Source organism: Lepidochelys kempii, chromosome 19 (assembly GCF_965140265.1).
Source record: "Lepidochelys kempii isolate rLepKem1 chromosome 19, rLepKem1.hap2, whole genome shotgun sequence".
Taxonomy (NCBI): Eukaryota; Metazoa; Chordata; order Testudines; family Cheloniidae; genus Lepidochelys; species Lepidochelys kempii.
In genome coordinates, this window is record NC_133274.1 from 12,824,554 (window position 1) to 12,846,824 (window position 22,271).

The 22,271-nt window shown below is 42.8% G+C and overlaps 1 protein-coding gene across 2 annotated transcripts; it reads right to left on the minus strand.

Moving 5' to 3' along the window:
• Positions 1-4: 4 nt before the first annotated feature.
• Positions 5-21,909, minus strand: SRSF4 (serine and arginine rich splicing factor 4). 2 transcript variants are annotated; one of them, XM_073317960.1, is made up of 6 exons: positions 21,680-21,909; positions 6,299-6,441; positions 5,282-5,394; positions 2,804-2,952; positions 1,630-1,719; positions 5-1,473 (listed from the first exon to the last, which is right to left on the minus strand). In XM_073317960.1, exons 1-6 carry the CDS (start codon positions 21,784-21,786, stop codon positions 654-656), a joined length of 1,422 nt encoding a protein of 473 aa, XP_073174061.1. In that variant the 5' UTR covers positions 21,787-21,909; the 3' UTR covers positions 5-653. The 2 variants fall into 2 exon arrangements, with proteins under 2 accessions (XP_073174061.1, XP_073174060.1); XM_073317959.1 differs by having other exon boundaries at positions 2,738-2,952; positions 21,680-21,908.
• Positions 21,910-22,271: the final 362 nt, after the last annotated feature.

The window sequence follows — 22,271 nt, forward strand, 5'->3', positions numbered from 1 at the left end:
AATGTCATCAAGCAAAAATAGTCTTTATTCAAATTTCATGGAAACAGGGATCACTGTACTTTGCAAGACGGGGAAAAATAAAATAAAAAAATTTAATATAAAACAAGGATATTGTCACAATACCAGAATATGGAACTCTACTTTTTATTCCCCTATGGGTTACTGCAGGTATCTATTTTCTTGACTGCGCTATTCACAACTCTGTAAATCCAAAAATATGAAACCAAAAGTAGTATGAAACTTAAGACTTAGCACTTTCACTAAATGGCATACATCAAAGGGCATCAGTTCAAGGGCAAAAATAGCTGAAGTCACCATACCTACCTATAAGTCATCATTCCAACCTTATAAACCCATCAAAGTACACTGCTCCCTCTCTGTAAGGCTGTTCTTGGAAAACAAGGCGATTTTGGTGTTCTCGTGAGGATTGTGTTATAAAGGGGACCTTTCTACAAGTCAGTAAATGAGCTGCATAGCCTTGATCTAGAAGGCATTGCAGAAAGGGAGCCCTGTACTGAACGATTACAGACACACCATTAGGGTAGTTAAAAATGTACAGCATTGACATGTGTTCTACTTCAATCACTTGTGCTACAACTACCAAACATGTACAAAAGACTTTTCATATAGTTTCAAGTGTGGTTGCAGCAAGTTTAGGACCTCGAACGAGATCTTGATCTAGATCGGGATGGTGATTTAGAGGCAGACCTAGATCTAGACTTGGACCGGGACCTAGTTTTTGAAATTGACTTTGATCGGGAGCGAGATTCTGATTTGACATTTGGTTTGGATTTAGAATTTGACCTAGATCTGGACCGAGATTCATGACTTTTGTCCATTTCCTCACCCTCATTTTTTACCTCCTTTCTTTCAGATTCTGGTTTTAGATGCTCCTTTTCCTTGGACTCTGATCTGGATCTGGATCTAGACCTAGACCTGGACCGGGACCGCTCTTGGTCTTCCCTCTTTTTCTTCTTGTTGCTAGATTTGCTGTCTCGCTTGCTGCGCCTTTTGCTTTTCTCACTCTTGCTGTGGCTCCTGCTCCTACTTCTGCTGTCATCCCTACTCCTCTTCCTTCCTTTCCTTTTGTCCTTACTCTTACTACGACTCCTGCTCCTACTCTCCTCTCTGCTCTTGCTCCTGCTCCTAGCCTTGCTCTTTTCCCTCTCTTTACTCCTACTCCTCCTCCTCACGCTCTCCTTCTCTTCCTCCACTCTCTCCTTGCTTCCACTCCTGCTCCTACTTTTACTCTTACTCTTTTCCTTGCTGGGGCTCCTGCTCTTTGCTTTTGCGTCGTCGTTGTTCTGGACAGCATCCTCCGCTTTGTCTTTACTTTTGCTCTGGGTTTTCTCTGCACTCCTGCTGCGGCTCCTACTTTTATCGTTTTTGCTTGGACTCCGGCTTTTTTCCTTTTGGCCTCTACTACGGCTCTTGCTTCGACTACGGCTCTTGCTTCTGGAACGGGACCCAGACCTGAAAATGCACAAGTGAATGGTGACATATCAGACTTGAGCATGGTGTGGCTCTCATTTGCTATTAAATTTTGGTAAACAATAAAGCAACGCCTATGCTGCAGCGTTAGGTCGATGCCTCTTACACATCCCCAGGATCTCCCCCATAAAAGTATACCTGGATCTTGATCTACTCTTGGAATGGCTGCTTTTGCTACTGCCACTACGGCTCCTGCTCTTACGAGAGTGTCTGCTTCGAGAGCGAGACCTGAAACAAAAGGAATTGGCATTAAGTCATTCCAAGGCCAAGGAAAGAGAAACACCTCTGATCCTGATTCAATAAAAACCCATGTGACTAAAGAAGAGTGAGAGCACATCAGTAACATTCTCTCCACTTCGAGACAGAATAATCCCAAAGCATTTTACAGACTGTAGATGGGGACTCTAGAAATGCCTATAAATCACCACAGCACAACATCTTATTTCTCATTCCTATATCCTGGAAATGCTGCCACTTCTGGAGTTGAACAGGGCTGCCAGTCTGAAGCAGAAGCACAATGGGTTGCAGGTGGGGGAGCTAGGTCTTTCCAAATGAGCTCAGGTGCCTGGATCTAACAGTGTTTCCTCTTCCACCTAAGCAGAGATTTTTTCCCAAAAAGCAGAACATATTTTTTCCGGGAGTAAAAACTTAAAGTTTTGCCTGTAAATTTAAGGGTCTGGGTATCTTACAAAATCCAACACTACTAACCTACAGAGAGTTGAACATGAGGATTTTCCTTTCTGCTGAAGCCCTTTTCTTGTGCCATATTGCACACACCACATAAAAAGCCAACCTCTACAGAAGAGCAGGAGGCGTCTCCCAAGAGAGAAATGGTACAGTGGGAAATTTATGAACTTTCAAAGGGGAGAAGGAGTTTTACGGACACTTCTGTATGTTTACTTCTGCCGCTTATCACGTCCTTTCACGCTGTGGTAAAGGGCACACAGTTTAGGCAAGAACCCGACAACACTGCAGTACTTGCACAGCGTGTAGCTCAGTGGAGCTAGTCAGTGATTGGCACTCCTAGGTATTATGGTAAAACAAATATCAGGTACTAAAGTGTCCATCACAGAGCACACCATCCGAAGAGCGGTGAACCAATTTTCCGCATTTATTTCCAACTGATTTGGGCTGTCACCAAAAACTCCGTTTCCTGGGGACCCAGCGTACCTCTAAGCATCCATGGGTTGGCACTGGCTATTCGATTAGACTGTAAGAGCCACAGCTGTATTATGGACAAACATACCTCGAATGGCTTCGGCTTCTGGAATAGGAGCGGCGCCGTCTGGATCCAGGCCTGTCTTCCACTAACCTAATCTTTCTGCCATTCACTTCTGTCCCATCCAGCTTTTCAAGGGCTCTTTTCATATCCGAATAGGATTTGAACTCAATCACACCTTCATTTTTTCTCCCTTTGTGTGCGTCTGCATATGTCACTTCGCCTGCCTGACGCATATAATCCTGGGAGGAAAGGACAAAAACATTGCCTTTGAATCCAGAGATTTAGTGTTTCACGCTGGTTCTGTTTATTCCCCCTCACTACTCATTTAATCTTTTCTTTAAAATGCAGAAAGCAGCATTGGTTGACTTGCCTGAGGCAAAGGGGGGCGGGGGGGGAGAGGGAGAAAAGCTCACTTTTGCACCCTCTTAGTCCTAATGATTATCACAGGTTCCTGTAATTGTGCTCAACAGCCCACACAAGATAAACACAACCAATCAGCAAGGATCCACTGATGTTAGTGAGAATTTTATCCAAAAAGGATTTTTGCAGAAACAGGTCCAGATTTCTGAACATGACAAGTAAAGACACTGCAGCAGTAATTTTGAGGCAAGTTATTATTTAAAAGGGGTAAGCTCGATGCAGTAAAATATGCTCTGGATTGAAGCAAGTTTCTTCTCACTGAGGTGATTTAAAAACATAAGATTTGCACTCTGATTTTTTACCTTTTACCTTCAAGTTTAAGAAGCCGTGTTTTTAAAAAAGGGAACCGGTAAATGGTGACTGAAGCCCTATAACAAAACAGGGGCAGCACAAGCAGACAGTGCATGCTTCCTTCACCCTACTGCCTAGCTAGTGTACTTCAGACTTGTCCTGGAGGCCCCATTTTCCAGCTCATTCACTCCCTGGCCTCCCTTCTTAGACTGCTCAATGTGGTGATGGGTTTTGTGATGTGCACATTTGTTTACCAGGACCACACAGATTCTGTCCTACCCCAAACAGCCTGTCAGATGGTGCTGACTTTCAGTCAGCACTGATTCAGGCTGCAGTACCAACCGCATGTAGCGGTCAGTATCATTTTCAGTTCTTGAGTTGCCAGACTCCTGTCTTGAGATGCTTTAGTGCTAACTTCCCCCACACAAACCTGAATCCAGCACAGGATTACTCCATGACATGCTCCAATTGCTTCCGGTATTAAAAAAATATATTTTGAAGATAAGCTACTGGTGGTTTAAAGTGTTCTCAACAACATAAAATGCTATTTAAACCAGACCTACATGACAGGTTTGTAGTAAGTTACAGTTTTCACAGAATAAGCAGTTGACGATATGCTTTATATCTGAACTATGAACTAATTCCGCTTGAAAACACCCCTGTGATGTAGATCAGTATTATCTGAATTTTACCAACAGAAAAACTAAGGCAAAGGAGTTCAGTGATTTGCTCAAGGGTGCAGAGGGTGTCCAAGGCAGAGCCAGGATTAGCTCTCTGGCATTCCTGGCTCCCACTCAGATCCAAATATCAGACCTTTGATCCACTTGCAAATTTTTCTTGCAAGTAAAAATTTATTCATGTATAACATGTATTCTTGGTAACTCCAGGAGAAAAGCGCAAAATAAAGAATCACCCAAAGAACAAGCAAATGCTTTTAAACCACCCATAGCTGGGATGACGGCTGATCGGTATCATAAGAATGCTCTTTATAAAAAATTTAACCTCTTACACAACAGAGGGCACAGGGTAATCAAGCAGCTACAGGACAATATTTTACACACTCCCCCACCCCATAATCACTACATGTGCTGTGGCCTATAGTTAGAATTACCCAAGTTTTTCTATTACAAAGTCATTTTCAGCTCCTTACAATTTTTGAGAAATTTTACCTTTTTGACTGAAATTTTGTATGATTGCTCTCAGACTGGAAGAGAATTTTTCTGAAAGTTTCCTCAAACACGGGTGAGTTGTTTTCATGTGAAAACATGTAGTCTTTTGGCTAAAGTTGGAAACTTTTTTCACACAACACCAGCACCTCAGAAGTTGATGAAGGAAACTTCAAATTTGATAGGACTCAATTCCTAGGTCTGATGAAAGTCTGATTTGACTTGGCAGAGTTTTAAAGGCAAGTTTGTTTGTTTGTTTTAATCTTTACGTATGTGCACAAGCTTATGTTAAATGAGAATACTACTGTTCTCCCAAAAGTCCATTTACAACATGCGTATATGTAAATGAAGTGGAAGTCTCATGATTCCATATAATGACATATAGCTTTTGAATATGTGTATTTGTATATGTGTACTACTTCAAACATGTATTCTCAAGTGTGGGTGGGTATGAGAATGAATTTACACTTACTAAAATGAGAAAATAGAGCTTCTGCAGTAGTCAAATATTTCCAGTGCACAGGATATGATTGGAGCTGTTCTAAATAGAGTGTTCCCTCACAACAAGCAATGCTTAGTTGGTGCAATGGCCACAGGATCACACAAAATTTTCTTGGATTAACGATCACCATGTCATTTATGCCCTTTTTGATCTTCAACCTCAGGCAGAGTAAAGAAAAGGGCCCCCTACCTTCAAATCTTGCCAACTGCAACGGCTTGACAGATTTTCCACGATCAATCTGTACTCTGTACGGGTGGGAGGACCGTACTTATCTCTTCCGCTTCTTCTATAACCATATCCACCTTTAGGAGGTGACAAGCAGATAGCAATACTTCAGCTAGGGAGGTGGAGTGACTTAGTCTACACCCCACATAAATAAACTATTCTGCCCAATATGTCAGCAAATACATTTAATCTTTGCCCCACCCTCTAGACTAAGCTAGAGTCTCCTTGATTAAAACATAAAATTAGAGATAAAAAACATTAAAAAATATAACTACAATACTAGCCCATAATTACAAGGATGTATAATTATAATTACAGTTACATTTAACATGCAATTAAATTTAAGTTATTACAAAAAATTTTTTGAAACAAGAAACCAAATCACTAAAGCCAGTTTACTAATGTTACTTACATTGATTAAAGGTTTTCTGAATATCTGATATGAATATAGATTTTCAGGCACCTATTTCAGTTTAATCTCATCTGTCTCTAACCCTTGGGATCCTCACCACCCAGGTCTAATGGGAAAAGGTTGCGGTCGTCACATGGCTTCCTTTTTTGGTCAGCCAAGGGCCACAAAGGTCAAAGCCACTCATGGAAAGGTAACCCAAGGTCAGCAAATGGAACAGGCAGTCATCTTAGCCTCAAAGGACTCTTTTAATTAAAACATTGAGGTCTTTGTTAAGTCTATGTTAAACAATCACATTACAAACAAACAAATACTTAGAAAATAAACAAACAAATTAATAATAATGGTACAAGAAATTGTGTTCATACATTTATTAATCAGTTAATTAATTAAAATATCATACAATTAGCAAATTGATATTCAAATATTTAAATACATTAACAGTTACAAAAACAAATTATTCAAACTTCATATCATGACTGTCTTTTTTTAAAAAATTACGTTTTTTTTTTTAAGTGAAATATCTTAATTAAAAAAAAGTCACCGAGATACAAATGCATTTTAGTGCTTACTGCGTCCAGAACCATAACTGCTGTCACGTCGTGGGCCCCTGGCATGTTCAACGATAACTCGCTCCCCACAAAGGTCTTTACCATTTAGCTCATAAACAGCATCATCTGCATCACGCAGATCGTCAAACTCAACAAAGCCGTACCTAGGAGGAGACAAAAGTAACTTAGGCAAAGCTGCACAGCCCAGGATACGGATATTCACCAAGAGCAATTCGTATCACATATGCACTTTCACTGCCCATGGAGCCTGGCCACATAAGGCAGCACCAGACTTTTAATGACCATCAGTAGCCAACTCTCGAGGACTAAAGGCAGGGAGATTTTGACCAAAGGTCCCAGGCCACAGAACAAACATGCTCCCCAATTTGTTGGCCTACAAAGCATGGTGCTACACTTCTCTTTCATCATTTACTACAGTAAAGCTAAAGCAGTCTGGCCGTTCTGGTGAACATGACTGGTTTACTACGAGACCTGGGTTCCATTCTTGGTTCTGTCATAGGCTTTGCTAGAAGTTAGGTAATCTCATGCTATCTCAGTTTCCTCGAACTTTGAACCAGAGGTATTCACCCACATCAGTGTTTGCAAATGGCTTGAGCTCCTGAAATAGAAGGTGCTACAAGACAGTAAAGTATTAAGGCATGTCAAGAAAGGGAGTTATTCAGGGAGGTTGGGTAATGTTCCTCTCCACTGGGGACAGTACTGAGGTGTCTGAGTAATGCGAGTAGATGTTATGGCAATGGGGTTGGACGTATAGTTCATTAGGATTTTCAAGTTAGCCTTCTACCAAAGAGCTTCCCATAAAGTCACCACTCAAACCGCTCTATCAAGCCACCTAGAAATTAACATTTGATATGAATGAAACACATGAATATGTTATGTATGGGTCCAGTCCTGCAAGTGCTGGGTGTGTGGAAATCCCAAGTCCTGAAACTGGGAGCTGTGTGCAGAGTGGCTGCAGAATTGGCCCTACGGCGTTTTGTTAGTCGTAAGACCGACCTTTAGATAGAGTCTCCAACAAAACCGTCCACAAAAAACGCCCATGCAAAATTCCACTGAGGTTCAGAGGCTACGTACAGTAATAGTAGCCAGTGTAAATCAGGTTGCAATCACGGCCTTAGCTTGTGCTTCAAAGAAAAACTGCACCAGCTTTGCTCAGGGCTCTGGATACACACATGGGGAGACAGGAGGGGGAAGATACCAATTAGGAAGTGAATCTTAAAACTAAGACTTTAATTTGAGCAGGCATTTCTGAGCACACTGTTTTTTGTTAGTTGCTGCAAGACAGCAACACTCTAGGAGCGGCAGAGAAGACTGGAAACCACTTGCTTCCCTGATTTAAAGATGCACCGAAAAGCTAATGTCAACATTTTCAAAAGTGAGTGCTGAGACTCAGGAATCTAAATCCATAAATGGTCCAATCTACAGAAGTCAATGAAAAGGGTAAGCTACAAAGTAGCTAATCTCTATCACTCACATTTGAGAATAGTGACTGTAGGTTTTTTTTAAAAAACAGTTATACTGATCTCAACAAACTTCATAAAAGGAAGGTGAATATCATAATTGGACATGGTTGAAAATTTTGAAATTAAAAACGGACACTTTTGTGGGTGTTTTTTTTAAACGGGAGTTTTCCTATTTTTTTTTTGTTTTGCCTCCCATAACCACAACCCCGTTTTACATATGGGAAACTGAGGCACAGATAACTGAGGTGACATGCCTACGGCTGCAGAGCAACAATGTTGGGAAAAGAACTCAGATCTCCTGACCCTCAAAGTAGTAATGGCATTGAACCGTTATATAAACGCAGCTATTTTACAACAAAATACAGGTAAACCCCCATTATCCAAATGGCTGGGGGGGAACATACCAGAAATTACAAACAATCTAGGTTCAGATAATAAGAGATCACCTATATTTGAAATCCATTCCCCCTTTACTTACCTTCCAAGACCCAAGTTCAGGCTTCAGAGTCTCCCCTGCAATAGCTGATGGCATCACAGCCCCGTACAGCAGTACAGGGAGCCCCGTTTCAGCTGGCTGCAACATCTCTGGCTGCTGTAGGGCAAACAGAATCCTGAACTAAGGTCTGAGCAGGCAAGTAAAGGAGGAAATGGTTTTTATACATCTGGGTTTCAAATGTAAACATACGTAAATTTAAGTGTACACAAATTCTGATCTCTTAGCTTGGGTAGTTTAGTTTATAAACATTTTCATTTCCTCCTTTAATACCCATTTAACACTAGAAGATCCTTACTATGCAAATGTGAAACATTTTGATTAAATATTTAACATGAAAATTCGTGTCTGGCCAAGTTTCATCGTAGTTGCTTTTTCATGCAAATAAATGCCGGCCTCAGAAGAGGGGCAACATGTGCTGAACTGTGGCTTGGAGCTGGCCCTTGCAACTGTTTAATCACAGCAGTAAATACATCTGTGAAACTTTGTCATTACCCCACTCATCTTCTGTTTGCACAAATAAAGCAATATCCCCTTACATTGATACAGGAACTCAATTGCTTTGTAACACTATATTAATAGTTACTCCAACCCTTGATTAGGTGTCTCCCTAGGTGCCAGTAATACCATACAAAGTTTTTGACACAAGAAATTAACAATTTTTTTTACTGAAACTCCAAGAGTGGGGTGGGGAATTTCAGGGTTGCGGAACAGGATTATAGGAATATGGTCCTAATACCAGCTCAACAAACCTACTCTTTCTAAAAGCGTCAAGGGTACTTTTCATGATGAGTACTCAAATCATTCACACCAAAATAGGGGACCCTCAGCAGCACAGCAAAATCTAACACCAGGTTTGAGCACTGGTTGAGGACTGCCTGGAGAATGCAGTATCTACGGAGTCACTGACACCACCTTCTACAGACCCTGAATTTTCCTTGAAGTTTTCCCACATAAGATATGATCAGGACAAGTCCTGCTTAGTGGGATGTGATAGGTACCATGTTACACCTTCTCTCCTCCTTTCCCCCACCCCCAAAAGAATGCTTTAATATTTGTCCCATACCCCCCAATAAAAACAGTATGTAACATGCAAGCAACCCTAGAATAAACAGGTATTCACGTGATGGATAAGGGGTGGGGGGGAAATGAGTAAGAGAAATAGATTTTCTGGAGAAAAAACTTTCAAGGGTTTATTTATAAACGGTAAGCAAAGTTTTATAAAATCAATGAGGGGTGATAGTTGTTTTTAAAGAACATTAAAATCATCTCACGCAACCCAGACATACAGAGGTAATACTGAGCCACCTCCCTTAAAATATATGTATATCACACCACATGGTTTAAATACCATGAACTAAGAATCCCTCGAAGTGTAGTTTCACACCACAAGAAACGACAACTGCTGACACAGCCCTAACTATAGCAATTGAATCTGCTGTTATACGGTGGTAGTGCAAGGTAATCTTTTAAATATCTACTGTTACTGCTTTGTATGTGCCATAAAGCTACCTACTAAAAGCCTCAATACCATTTACTTCAGACTGTGTGAAGCAGCATCATTTTACTCTCCATCTATCAAAAACAGAAAAAAAAACTGCAAAAGCACGCACCCCTATTGCTAACCAATTTCAACAGATTAAACCACCTGAAGGAGCTTTTTATTAAAGCTGAAGACAAATGGGATTTTTTTTAACCCGTTTAGGGTCCCAAATCCTAACAGGAAATTCGCTCCATTTATTCTGCCATTCCTCCATCTATATGATGCTTTGGGGCCATTGGATTCATACCAGTTGCACACACATACTCCTCTCCATACACCAATGTACTGAAAGACAATTTCTGAGACACAGGAGGTGCCAACAAGTTCTCCTGGTGCTTGTGAATGGACAGCTCTGGAGCCCTTGACAGACCGAGATCTAGTAGAGATCTAAAAATCACATACTTCAGACGGAACCTGAAAATGGTCACTCTCCCCACCGCCAGTTTATGCTAGAACTTCATTGACTTCAATGGAGTTGCATGGGGCTACATCAGGACTCAACTGGGATTGTGGTCTCCTGTGGCTTAATTAGTTACTGCAAACTTATATTGCAGACAAGGTTGCTTAGCATTTCATTTGACTCTAATGAGATTCTAAATAGAATAAGAAAACGTAGGTACAGTATTGTCTTTCTTCTTTTCAGCCAAACCACGGTTTCAGTTTGAATGCTTCCCAAATCTGGACTTTGAGAATTCCCTAAACTTCTTCTCATAGGCACAGCCTGAGGAAACACCTGTAGCAGAAACAGGTTAACCTGAGCAAAGTGCTGTGTTAAGTATTACTTGCTCTGATGGCAGCACTTAACTAGCACAGGTGAGGTCAGGTAAAATATTAGTATTCTTGCTTATGGCCAGAAATACTCTAATTATATCTGTTGAGATTTTCTTGGTTATTTTCTACATGTGGTGACATGAGGTAATTCAATTAATTCAACTGGTAGGAAAGCTCTTCCAAGGAATTACAAGGGTTCTGTGAGATGATGGATCATGAAATTGCTCTTAAATGCTGCTTACAGTAGCAACCTAGCTTTCTACAAGGACTTTTTTTTTTAATTACAGTATCCATTTGACAGCAAGTGCTAGTTAAGTTTCCATTATTTCATTTGTACTTCTGCCTAACTCAGACACCAGGGCTTGGTTTCTGCCTAAAGGTGAAATATTTTTTCTCCTACATATTTTCTTTAAAAAAAGTACTGTTTTTGAACTATGAGTAGTGGGGAAGGGAAAGAGGGAACAGGAGAGACTTTTCCTGCTGACAGATGAGACACTTATAAATGGCTGAACTTTGAAATAAACTTGAAAATGTCATGCAAACAGCTGCCGAAGAGAAAGTCAAGCAGTAAGTTTGAAGGAGACAGGACATTTTAAAATTTAAACATCTGAAAATTGCACACTGAATATATGTCCATTATGAAGTATACCTTGATATATTTTATGTGGTTAAATGTCTTAAGAGGTACAGAATGTGTACTGAAGCCAAGTTAGTTATTGTAGGAAGGTTACTTTTGCATTCACAATTTTAAATGCAATTTAATCAATGAATTAACAAGTGTTTTATATTCCAGATATATTGAGCTAGAGATACAGGTATGAAAGGAGTTCCTGGTTAAAGTATTTGTTGTGTAAAGTCTTCCGTTCTCTGAGCGGAAAAATGCTGTTCCTTTAAGTTTAGGTGGGTAGTCTGATCAGCCCTTCGTATAAAGACAGACTTGGCTTTCATTTTACACAAAGCCAAAATGAGACCCCCAGATTGAAGGAAGGAGCCGAAACTCAGCTCAGGCACCTCTCTTGGACCAGCAAAAGACTTTGCAGATTTCAAACACTCCTGCTCATCTTCTAGCTTTGACTGGACACTAACCACAAATTGTTCAAGAGCATTTTACACAAGAGATCTCAAGTATGGTGATGGGAAGAGCAAATGGTACCATTTAGTTCAATTTTGTTTCATGTCTGTTGTTGAAAATGAAGGAAAAATGGCTAAAACTGCCTATTACTGGAAGTTAAGTGAACTGATCTTCTGGAAACAAATCTCAAGGTGACTGCTGGCCCATGGAGTATAAGAATTTGTAATGATTTCAGCTAATAAGGAACGTATTTAATTGCCATTAAGACATCCTTGCAGCTGGATAAAAAGTAATGAATTGGACACACTGGGACTATGATTATAGGAAAGACTTCAGCTGATATTTACTGTTACCAAAGCTTCTTAGAGACAATCCTCCTTTTCTTAGAGTGTCTGAATAAATAGGACTTGGTCCTTTAACAAGTAAGCCAATTTCCAATCAAATTTGGCCCAAAGGTTAGGTTTTGTTTTTAAAGACCGTTTTTACTGAACCTATAAGCAATAAATGAAATGGGAGAATATTTACAAATATTTACAGTATATACACACACTGCACTATACTGCTAGCATAGGAGAATATGAAAGTCAGAGACTAATCTATTTTTGGCCAAGCTGAGCTAAATACAAATAGTAGAGAGACAGCATAAATGGTGAAAAATAATAAGATTCCTGGCTCCTACTTGTGCTTTTTCATCTGCAGATCTTGAGGCATTTCACAAAGGTGGAGGAACTCTATGGGGTGGGGGACTTTGTCTTTGTCCTTTTCTGAAATGTGCCTAGTAAACGATCAGTAAACAACCCCATTTTTCAAGTGAAACGGAGGTACAGAGACTGACTTACCAAAGGTAATAGCAAACCAGTGCCAGAGCCAGAAATGGAACCCATATTTCCCCAACACCTACTCTTGCACCAGACCACAGTTTCTAGAAGTAATAGTTAAGGAAGTTAGTTTGTTCAAGTCATTGTAGGACCATTGAATCCATGTATATGGTAAACGCCAAAGAAAGGACTTCTTTACCAGCCTCTAGGAGCTTCTGAAATAAGTGAGAAATGTGCCATTGAATTTGTTGGTTGTTTATATAACAGGGCCATGATCCTAACTCTGTGCTACCATGCATGTTCCCTACTAACCTGTGACATACTGAAAGCCAGGCAGGTGCCCCAACTCCCCCAAACCTTCCAACAAACAGCCTTACACTAAGAGTTGAAATGATAGCAGTGGCCTAGAGAGCCTTTGGGGATTCTGATAACAGCTGGCCATGGGGGCATAGGAAACTACTACTGGTTTCAGAGAGTTGCAGAAAATTGGGAAGGGGAACAATTTAAAAACAGTTTTAAGAGACAGGGCTCAATTCCCATCATTACTATCATTAACTTGTAGCACTTGTGACCAATATTGCAAGTTCCTTCAATGTCCTAGAAAAAACTTACTGAATTAACTATTTTTGGTGTTCAATATAATAAATGCATGTATGTATTATTTGGGCCAGGATTGCATGTAACCTCTCTGGGGCGGCAATGTGATGTGAACCCTGGGAAATGTTATAAACTTAAAAGGACTGTATTGAACAATGTGCCAGACAAAAATCGACGTTTGGGACAAACAGTGTCAAGTGGTTTGCCACCAGGGTATTTTCTAGCACAGGGGTGGGCAAACTACGGCCCACGAGCCGCATCCGATGCGTCAGCTGTTTTAATCTGGCCCTTGAGCTCCCACTAGGGAGAGGGGTCTGGGGCTTGCCCCACTCTGGTGCTCCAGCTGGGGAGCAGGGTCGGGGGCCACCCTGTGCAGCTCCCAGAAGCAGCAGCATGTTCCCCTTCCTGCTCCTACACATAGGGGCAGCCAGGACCCTCCGTTCCACATGCTGCCCCCGCCCCAAGCACAGACCCCCACAGCTCCCATTGGCCGGGAACAATGGGAGCTGCGGGACAGTGCCTATGGACAGGGCAACGTGCAACAGAGCCGCCTGGCTGTGCCCCCGCGTAGGAGCCGGAGAAGGGACATGCTGCTGCTTCTGGGATCCGCTTGAGGTAAGTGCTGCCTAGAGCCTGCACCCCTGAGCCACCCCTTGCCCCAGACCTGATCCCCCCTTCCACCCTCCAAACCCCTCAGTACCAGCCAGGAGTACCCTCCTGCACCCCATATCCCCAGCCCCTGCACCCCCAGCCGGAGCCCTCACCTCCCCCTGCCCCGAACTCCTCATTTCTGGCTCTACCCCAGAGCCTGCACTGCGAGCCAGAGTCCTCACCCCAACCCCAATTTTGTGAGCATTCATGGCCCGCCATACAATTTCCATACCCAGATGTGGCCCATGAGCCAAAAAGTTTGCCCACCCCTGCTCTAGCAGGAGGTGAATGCAAATTCCCCACCTCCTGGTTATGCAAAAACCCAGCCTTGGGAAGCTATGCTCTGAGGAGAGGACCATTCTCTGCTGATCATCTGTTCCCAGAGTCTCAAGATCAAATGCCAAAGCCGTATAAAGGAAAGACTATCCTATGGATGGGTGTGCTAGTTCTGGTTCTGAATCTGAGACAGTTATGAACTTGTAACCTCAGGGAAAACCCAGCAGGTGACTTTGAAGGACTGACATCTACCAGAGAGAAAGGCCGAGGCTGGGGTGACCTCTGGTCAGCTTTTTGACATGCATGTAGGTTTATTTATTTATTTAAGTGTTTTCTCTGTTATGCTCTCACCTTCAAAATAAATACACTTGCTTAAAATGATCTGTGTGGTAACCTGTGACTGCTGGCAATTACAGCTGTTCATAGCCTTCAGAGAGAAAGCAAAGTACAAACTGCTGGCCTGTGTAGACAGTTTGGCTTGCTGGGGACATCGCAGTGTAAGCAGGGAACTATGCAGCCTGGAAAAACCCTAGTCACAAGGGAGACGAACGTGGGTCTCAACCCAAGAGATGTGATGGCTGAGGAACTGGTGACTTAGAGTGGATGCTTTCGAGGGACCATAAGTGGGAAATACAGGTGCAGTTGCCACCACCTGTGACAGCACTGACTATAATCAACAGCTCTTGGCATTTTTCCTGCAGGCGCCAATGCTGGTGCACATGCACTAGGGAAAGGCTCTGTGATTACCACCCCTCTCGCGTTTGAGTTAAGAACATGCACATTAACCCTGCGATCCCAATTCTCTGGGTTAGGTTCATGCTGTTATTTTGAGTAATTACTACATCTCGGCAAATGCAGCTGACTGGTGAGCTGCAATAACTCTGTTATTCTCTGGCCACTCCTTAGGATGAAATTCCCAGAAGCCTGTCACAAGGCCTTGAGTGTTACATACATGTTAAGAATTTAAGCTGGGAATTGGGCTTTGTGCGGGCCCCTGACGGTAGAATGGATTTCACCCTCTAGCAGAGACTCCTAGCTATGTCAAGCTACATGTGCTGCTAACATATGACAAGTATGGGCACGGGGACAGAGTTACAGATGTCTAAGGTTCTTCCAACAGTGGATGGCAAATTAAAGTGTTCTTGTAAAAGTGCATCTTTACTCCCGATTTCAGAATCTTGTCTTTGAAGTGTTAGTTCAGTTACGGTATAGAATATGTCTCACACTGAACACCTAACTGTGCCTATGAAGTGTTCCTGATTTTTTTTAAAAAGATCTTTTTATTAAATGTTAGACTGTACCTGTGGATTTGTCACTAACTATATTGTTATACATTCCGTGCACACTTAAATAGCTACACTGCATAACACATCAGTGGTCTAATGCAGGACATTAACTATGCTTATTTTATTGGATACCTAGGTACGTGCATTATAGCACCAAGAATCCCCAGTCAGGATAGCGGTTCTATTGGGCTAGGTGCTGAGCCCATCTCACACCACAAAGCTTAAAATCTAACTGAGGCAAGATGCAAAAAGTCGTGGTAACTGGAAGGGAAGAGGGGAGGGAACCAGTAACAAGAACATGTTTACAGTGATGTCTCCAACTTATGAACTCCAAAGGGACTGGTACCAACAACTGGAGGGAGAAGAGAGGTACTAAGCAGGAACCAGGATAGATGCTAATAACTAAGCTGTCCATGAACTCCATGTGATCTGGGCTGGTAGGGGCCATGACACTTGTCAAAGGCATTGGCATATAAAGTTTAAAGGAACTATAAGTACTGAATTCAGCCATGATACGGTAGTTCCCACATACTCTATGATGTACATCCTACCTCCAGCCTAAGGCAACGCATTCCTGTTTTTGTGGAGTTCACAAATTGTGTTTGACCTTCTGAAAACATTAAGAACTGCACTGATACAAGCTACTGGTATCACTGTGAAAACCAGTGACATTTCCAAACTGGTCCATGGAACACTGGCTGGGGTTACAGAAAACCAGGTAGGTTCATGATGCTGGCTCTCCTTGTTTACTGCTGCTATAAATGCCTAGCCTCTTCAGTGGAAAACATACCACTTTATATTTTGTCCCATTACTTATCCAAAAGTTAAATGGGATAAAGAGCCTCTTACTTCTAGGTCACTGGTTCAAAGTACAGTGCACATTTGTAATCATTACCATCTTACAGCTGTTTGGTCTGTGTAGTAGAGGGTTTCAGTCCAGTTCCCACCAGGCAGGCTCTAACTGGCCCTCTCGTTGGCTGCTTCTGCAGAAAAGGTGAGGACTGAATGGGAACGGAAACAACTCCCCTCACACCTTGGGACGGACTGCTCCACCGCGGCCCCAGGTTGTTCTGTGTTCAGAGCTGTCAGTCTGGCACCCTTCACCAGCGATAAATTGAACTAGAAGCAAGTGTTAATAGTTTCAACCCTCTATACGGAGGTAATCAGTTCTGCACACAACTTTCTAAGTTTCAGAATTCTTTAGGAAAAAATATTTATAGCCATCCGAACATCAAGAACCACTAAACCTGACCATCTTTTTGAAATTGGCATCTGTGCCAGAGACACAGAACATCCAAATCTTCCTGGTTATAACTCCTAGTTAACGTTCTTATGAAAAGATTAGCATAACCAAGATTTTACCCAATAATGAAACACTCAACTACATGCTCCACAGAAATAATGCCATAATCTAATCTACTAAGCAGCCAAAGACAGACTCCCTTAAAGTTGGCCTGCAAAAGGAGAAAAAACTGGGCCTGTTTTGCTACTTTATCAGGGATGAAGGCAACCTGCAAAGGTTTTTTCTGCTTGCCTTCTTGCATGAAAGCTTCAGGTCCTGTCTGAACATGGAAACTGACTGGAGAACTAGTAAAACAATATAACCAGAACCAAGGGTACAACAGTGAACTATTAACATGAGAAGAGATTTTTTAGAATGTTTGAAATTTCACATGTATTTAACTTTAGTGACTAGTTACTACTTTGGAAAAAGTAAGTTTCTGTTAAGATTTAAATATCTTGCTCATTCAATTGAAGTGTTAGAGTTCAAAAGAAATACCCCTGAGAAATCCCAGAATGCTTCCAACAAGCTGAGGAAGAACAAACTGGACACTCCATCTATTTCTAATGTAAAAAACAAGCAGAAACACACCTCCGAGGCCTTCATATTAATAAAGCAGAAAAGAAGGGCACCAGCAGAATTTTCTGTAAATCACTTGCAGGTCAACTTAAATGTTTCTTACCATCTAGATCAATGTAAATACCATTTAGTGGCATCCAATATATTTGACTGATTTTTAAAGTTAATGGGTGCTGAGCACCTTTATTTATGTGCCTAAATAAGGATTTAGGAACTTACCTCTAGGCACCCAAGTTTGACACTTTTGGCTTTGATCTCTGTGCCTCAGTTATCCATCCGTTTAGCGAGATATAATACTTCTCTACCTTGCAGGGGTATTGTGAGGATAAATACATAAATATTCGGGAGATGCTCAGATGGAGGGCAGATAAGCACCTACATAGAAGCTTTTTTCTTAAAAAATTATTAGATTTCAAGTTGGTGTCCCTGTAAGTGAAAGTGTCCAACTCTTAGAATTATTATTGCTTGCCTTTAGCAAGTTTTTAAAAGATAAAAGCAAGCTGAAATGCCCAATTTTCCAGGCATCTTGTTCATGCACTTCTGACATGCATAGTTCCAGCTGCCATCAGTACAACACTGGCTAAGAACAAGGTGAAGAGGGAGTGGAATCTAGGTGCTGGAATTAAAATGGAAACGTTCAGTATGAACTAGGTTTTCACTCCCTTCCCCTTTTCAGGTAAATGCTGCTTTAACTACTTAAATTATAAACTCTAATCATCATTAGTGGTGATCAAGATCCAACTCAGCTTTTTTGGACTTTCTGATAATATTGCACTCCAGTTCCATTTTCTGCCAATGCATTTAATCTTAGCTTCACCAACTGCTAAAATACTGAATAGCTAATCTCCTGCAGGCTAAGCAGTTAAGATAACCAGCAACTTTCTAGAAGAAATTGACAGAATCTCATAAGTCACCCACTGTGCAGTAATTTTTAATCATTTGCTAAGCGCTGCTAAAAATAAGTTTTGGAGAAAGGATCAAAGGGCAAACAAAGCGAACTGTAAAGTACCCTCACAAAAACTCAATGCAAGATTATGCTGGGTATAAAGACATTACACCTGATATTTTTTTTTAAAAGTAGATTTTTGTCAATCTGCCATTTTAAATTCAAGCCAAGTTAACTACAGCTTGTTGAAAGATTTCAAAACAGATGTTGAAATTAAAAGGATTTTTTTTAGGAGAAATTGTTAAATTACTCCTAGAAATATACATAGGACTGAGCCACCTAACTATTTGAAGAGATCAATTTAATTATAGCAATAGCAGGTGCCACAGTCAATGGTGACTTCCATCTTCCTATTTTATATCCCGCATAGTTTTAATTATCCATAGCTTTCTTAAATTCCTTTTGTAGTGAAGATCTCCACATGTTCTCCAGAATGGCTTTTTTCTTGAAAATGGAGCAAACTAGATTCAGCCACTGTTTTGAGTTTTAAAAACATTCTCCTCCCCTGTGCCCATGTGTTCAAATGATAATGTATAATTTCTTTAAAATGTTGAAATACACCAATTTCAGACTTGGGACCACATTACAAATGGGTCCCGTGGGCAGCCTCTTGCACCCACAAAGAGTCTCAGTGAGCACGGGGAGTTGTACAGGTCCAATTGCAGTACTGGGACTATGCATTTATATAATTCTCAGTGAAGCAGAAAAATGAGCAGGATAAAAGCTGGTTGCATCGTTTAATGACCACGCTAATCTAGCAAATTTGACAGATGCTAGTTAAATTTTACAGACATTTTTCTATTTTGGGGCAACTTCAGTTAAGAGATTCAACTAATCAGCAGTTCTCTCCCAGGGAAATTTAATGCAAAAAACTAGCATTTGTGCATCACTGAGGTTGATAAATCAGGCATGCAGGACAGTCAGAAAATTCCAAACTTTAAGGTTTCTACTTTCTCAGTGATCATACTGCATCTTGCACATATGTAGTACTCTCTAATCCTGTTTTCCTAGTTGCATATAAATCTTAATATCTGATTTAATCTTGTTCTTAACTCTCAAATCTGGGTGCATTTCTTCAGATTACTCCGATTTTGAATCTCCTGATTCTGAATTTAACAATTTTAATAAACTATAAAAAGATGCCCAAGAGAGCCCTGGAAGTTTAAATCTTCTTAACAGACTGGGCTGAGAAGCAATGGTAGTGAATTTTGCATGTGTTTCAACCCTAACTTGCATGGCCACAGAAAGAAAAGGTAGGTTCAGTGTCCAGGGCCCATTCAATCCTTAGGCCCTTATAAGGTTTTGAAGACAAGTTTTAAGCAAGCTTAAGCCCCACTTTGCTATTTAGGAAAATAGTATTAGCATCTTCCTATCAAAAGTTGTGCTTCTGAACAGTTCTCTAGAAGATCATAGAATCATAGAATCTCAGGGTTGGAAGGGACCCCTGAAGGTCATCTAGTCTAACCCCCTGCTCGAAGCAGGACCAATTCCCAGTTAAATCATCCTAACACGGATCCCAATCTTACTCATCCTAAGTGAAATCAATAGGAAATGTGGAAGCACAAAGAATGCAAGCTAAGGACTACAATCTCCAACACAAGTAGAGCGAAGGTCCAGAGGCCAATTATTATGGTGAGGTTTGTAATGTAGATTGCCTGCTAGCTAGGAATCAGAATGAAGCCTCCAGTTTATTACATTGAAGCCAGAGATTCTTAAACTATTGTCTATGGATTGATCACTGGTGGTCTGGAGCATTTGCTGCTGGTCCATAGGCCAGTTTGGTGCTTGCTTTCCTAGTTTCAAGTAGCTAATCACATTAAGATAAATATTGAATATTTTCCCAAATAAGCAATTGTAGTTGCCACAGGGATGTTACTATGGATGTGAAGTAGGTGGGGAGTTGATCCATGAAATGCTATTAGAACACAGTCCACATTATGAGAAAACTTGAAAATCTCTGGCCTAGGCCTACCTACCATATGGTACTAACTTGCAGTCATTTGTAGCAGAAGCCACATGGCACAGCAGTAATCTAGAGGGAAAGATTCTGTATCTAAATATCAGTCCACTATTAGGTTCCTAATGTGTCTAGACAACAAACAGTAAGTTCTTAGAGGAGCACCAACTTGAAATCCAGGCAACTTCAGAGAATGAACTGTAGGTACTACAATTGTCTGGTTCCGTAACCTATTTTTGTAGTTAAACATCCTCCTATTTTAAGAAGTGTTCCTTTCTGTCTGTTTGTATGGAGTTTTCACACAGCAACAGCACAACTCTCTATACAGGGCATACAGAGTGCTTTCAAGTGTAAACAGTAGAACTGGAAAACAGAACGTTCAAATCTTTCAGTAACAGTAATCTTTAGTATTACCTGGTGCAATAAATAGCAGGTAAAAGACGAACATGTGGGTTTTTTAAAGGCTGTGCCTTCAGTCACCTTTTAAACCTGTTATGGGCCAAACCACCAATAAGACCATAGAGTATTAAATCTTGAGGACTCCTTTTAGCTCAAAAACTAACTTTAAGAGACTCCTCATCCCCACTCCCAAAGGAAGCCCTAGCTAACTGTATACTCTACACTCCAGGCAGGCTTTTCATGTCACCTACTTATAATCTTGCTTGGGAAGTAAAAACTTCAAGACTCATTTAACTAAGTTCCAGAATCTAAACCACCGGTTCTGCCCACATTAAGATTCCAAGCTTGGATAGATGGCAAAGCAATGCAATAGCAGGATGTAAAGGATCCCGCTGTGGCAAGACGTCAGTTGCCAGAACTGCACATATAATCATGAGCCATACTAGGACTACTGCCTGGATCAGTAGTGACCTTCCCCCACCACACCATTTCCCCCCCATCTACTAATCCACAGTGATCACAGCCTTTAAGTGGGATGGATGGATAAAGGAAATATTGCCTCCATCATCAAAGGCTGTTGGCCTCTAACCCAGACATCAGTTTGCACCAGTTAGGAAAGGTGAGGGGGAAGAGGTTTGTGAACAGGACTGCCAGGCTGTGACAGCCTCAGCAAGGGAGATTTCTAGGCACAAGGCCCCCCTCTAAGGGAAATGCTCTGCTGGACCCCTCTCTGCCCAGCCCATTGCAGCCACGTTTAGCGCTAGTACCAGCTGTGGGGGGGAAGGAGGAAGAATGTGGAGGGTGTGACTTGCCTGCGGGCCACAGGAAGCCTGGGGCTAAGCTACTGAGAGACCCCACAGGCAGAGACCCCAGGAGTCCTGGCCCCAGACCGGAGTCCTGGCCCCAGACCCGTGCCCCGGCCACGAGGCCAGGCCGTTGGGCAGAGACCCCAGGAGTCCTGGCCCCAGACCCGTGCCCCGGCCACGAGGCCAGGCCGTTGGGCAGAGAACCCAGGAGTCCGGGCTCCCCCCGCCCATGCTGTGCCGCGTGGGGCCAGACTCACAAGTGGCGAGCCAACCCCCTCACCCCCACCTGTCGGCGCCTGCGCACACAGGGCCCGGCCCGGCCCGGCTGCGCTCAGCGCGCGGGCCGGCAGGAGGCCGGAGGCGCGGGCCAGGGCCGGCTCGGCTCTCGCCCGCCGGGCCCCCCACGCTGCGCGGCCCGGCCCGGCCCGGGCCCGCCGCTCACCCGTTTTTGAGATCCACCTCGAGGATCTTGCCGTAGCCCTTGAAGAAGCGCTCGACGTCCCGCTCCCGGGCCTGGTAGCTGAGGCGGCCGATGTAGACCCGCGGCATCTCCCCGCCTCGCACCCTCACCGCGACCGGCGGCGGCTGACTCAGCGCGCGGGGGGGCAAGAGGGGGCAGCGGGCGGCGGCGGCGTTACGCGCACGGAGGGGGCGGGGCGGGGCGCCGCTCGCACGTCACCCACGTCGGCGCCGCGCGGGGAGGGGCGGGGCGGGGTGACGTCACATCCAGCCGCTTCCCCGCCGCTCGGAGCCGCGCCTGCTGCTCTTCTTAAAGGGGCCGCGACATGGAACGGGACCGAGCCTCCCTGCCTAGGGTGGCGCTCGCTCAGCCGCGTCTCTGCCCCTGCCAGGGCGCTGCCACGGTCATGGGCAGCAGGCAGCAGGGTCACGTGGCACACTGGGCGCCATGGCGATGGGTGGTGAGGTGGTACACTGGGTGCTGCAGTGAAGGATGGGTGACGTGGCACACGGGGCACCCCAGTGAAGGATGGGTGACGTGGCACACTGCGTGGCATGGTGAAGGATGGGTCACG

Bases quoted from the DNA above. Each gene is read 5' to 3' on its own strand.
- SRSF4 (XM_073317959.1), bottom strand. From the start codon at position 21,786: ATGCCGCGGGTCTACATCGGCCGCCTCAGCTACCAGGCCCGGGAGCGG. The intron at 2,953-5,281 runs GTAGGGGGCCCT...CTTTCCTCCCAG, and splicing joins GCAGTTGGCAAGATTTGAAG to GATTATATGCGTCAGGCAGG. The intron at 1,720-2,737 runs GTATGTTTGTCC...CTTTTGTTTCAG, and splicing joins AGAAGCCGAAGCCATTCGAG to GTCTCGCTCTCGAAGCAGAC.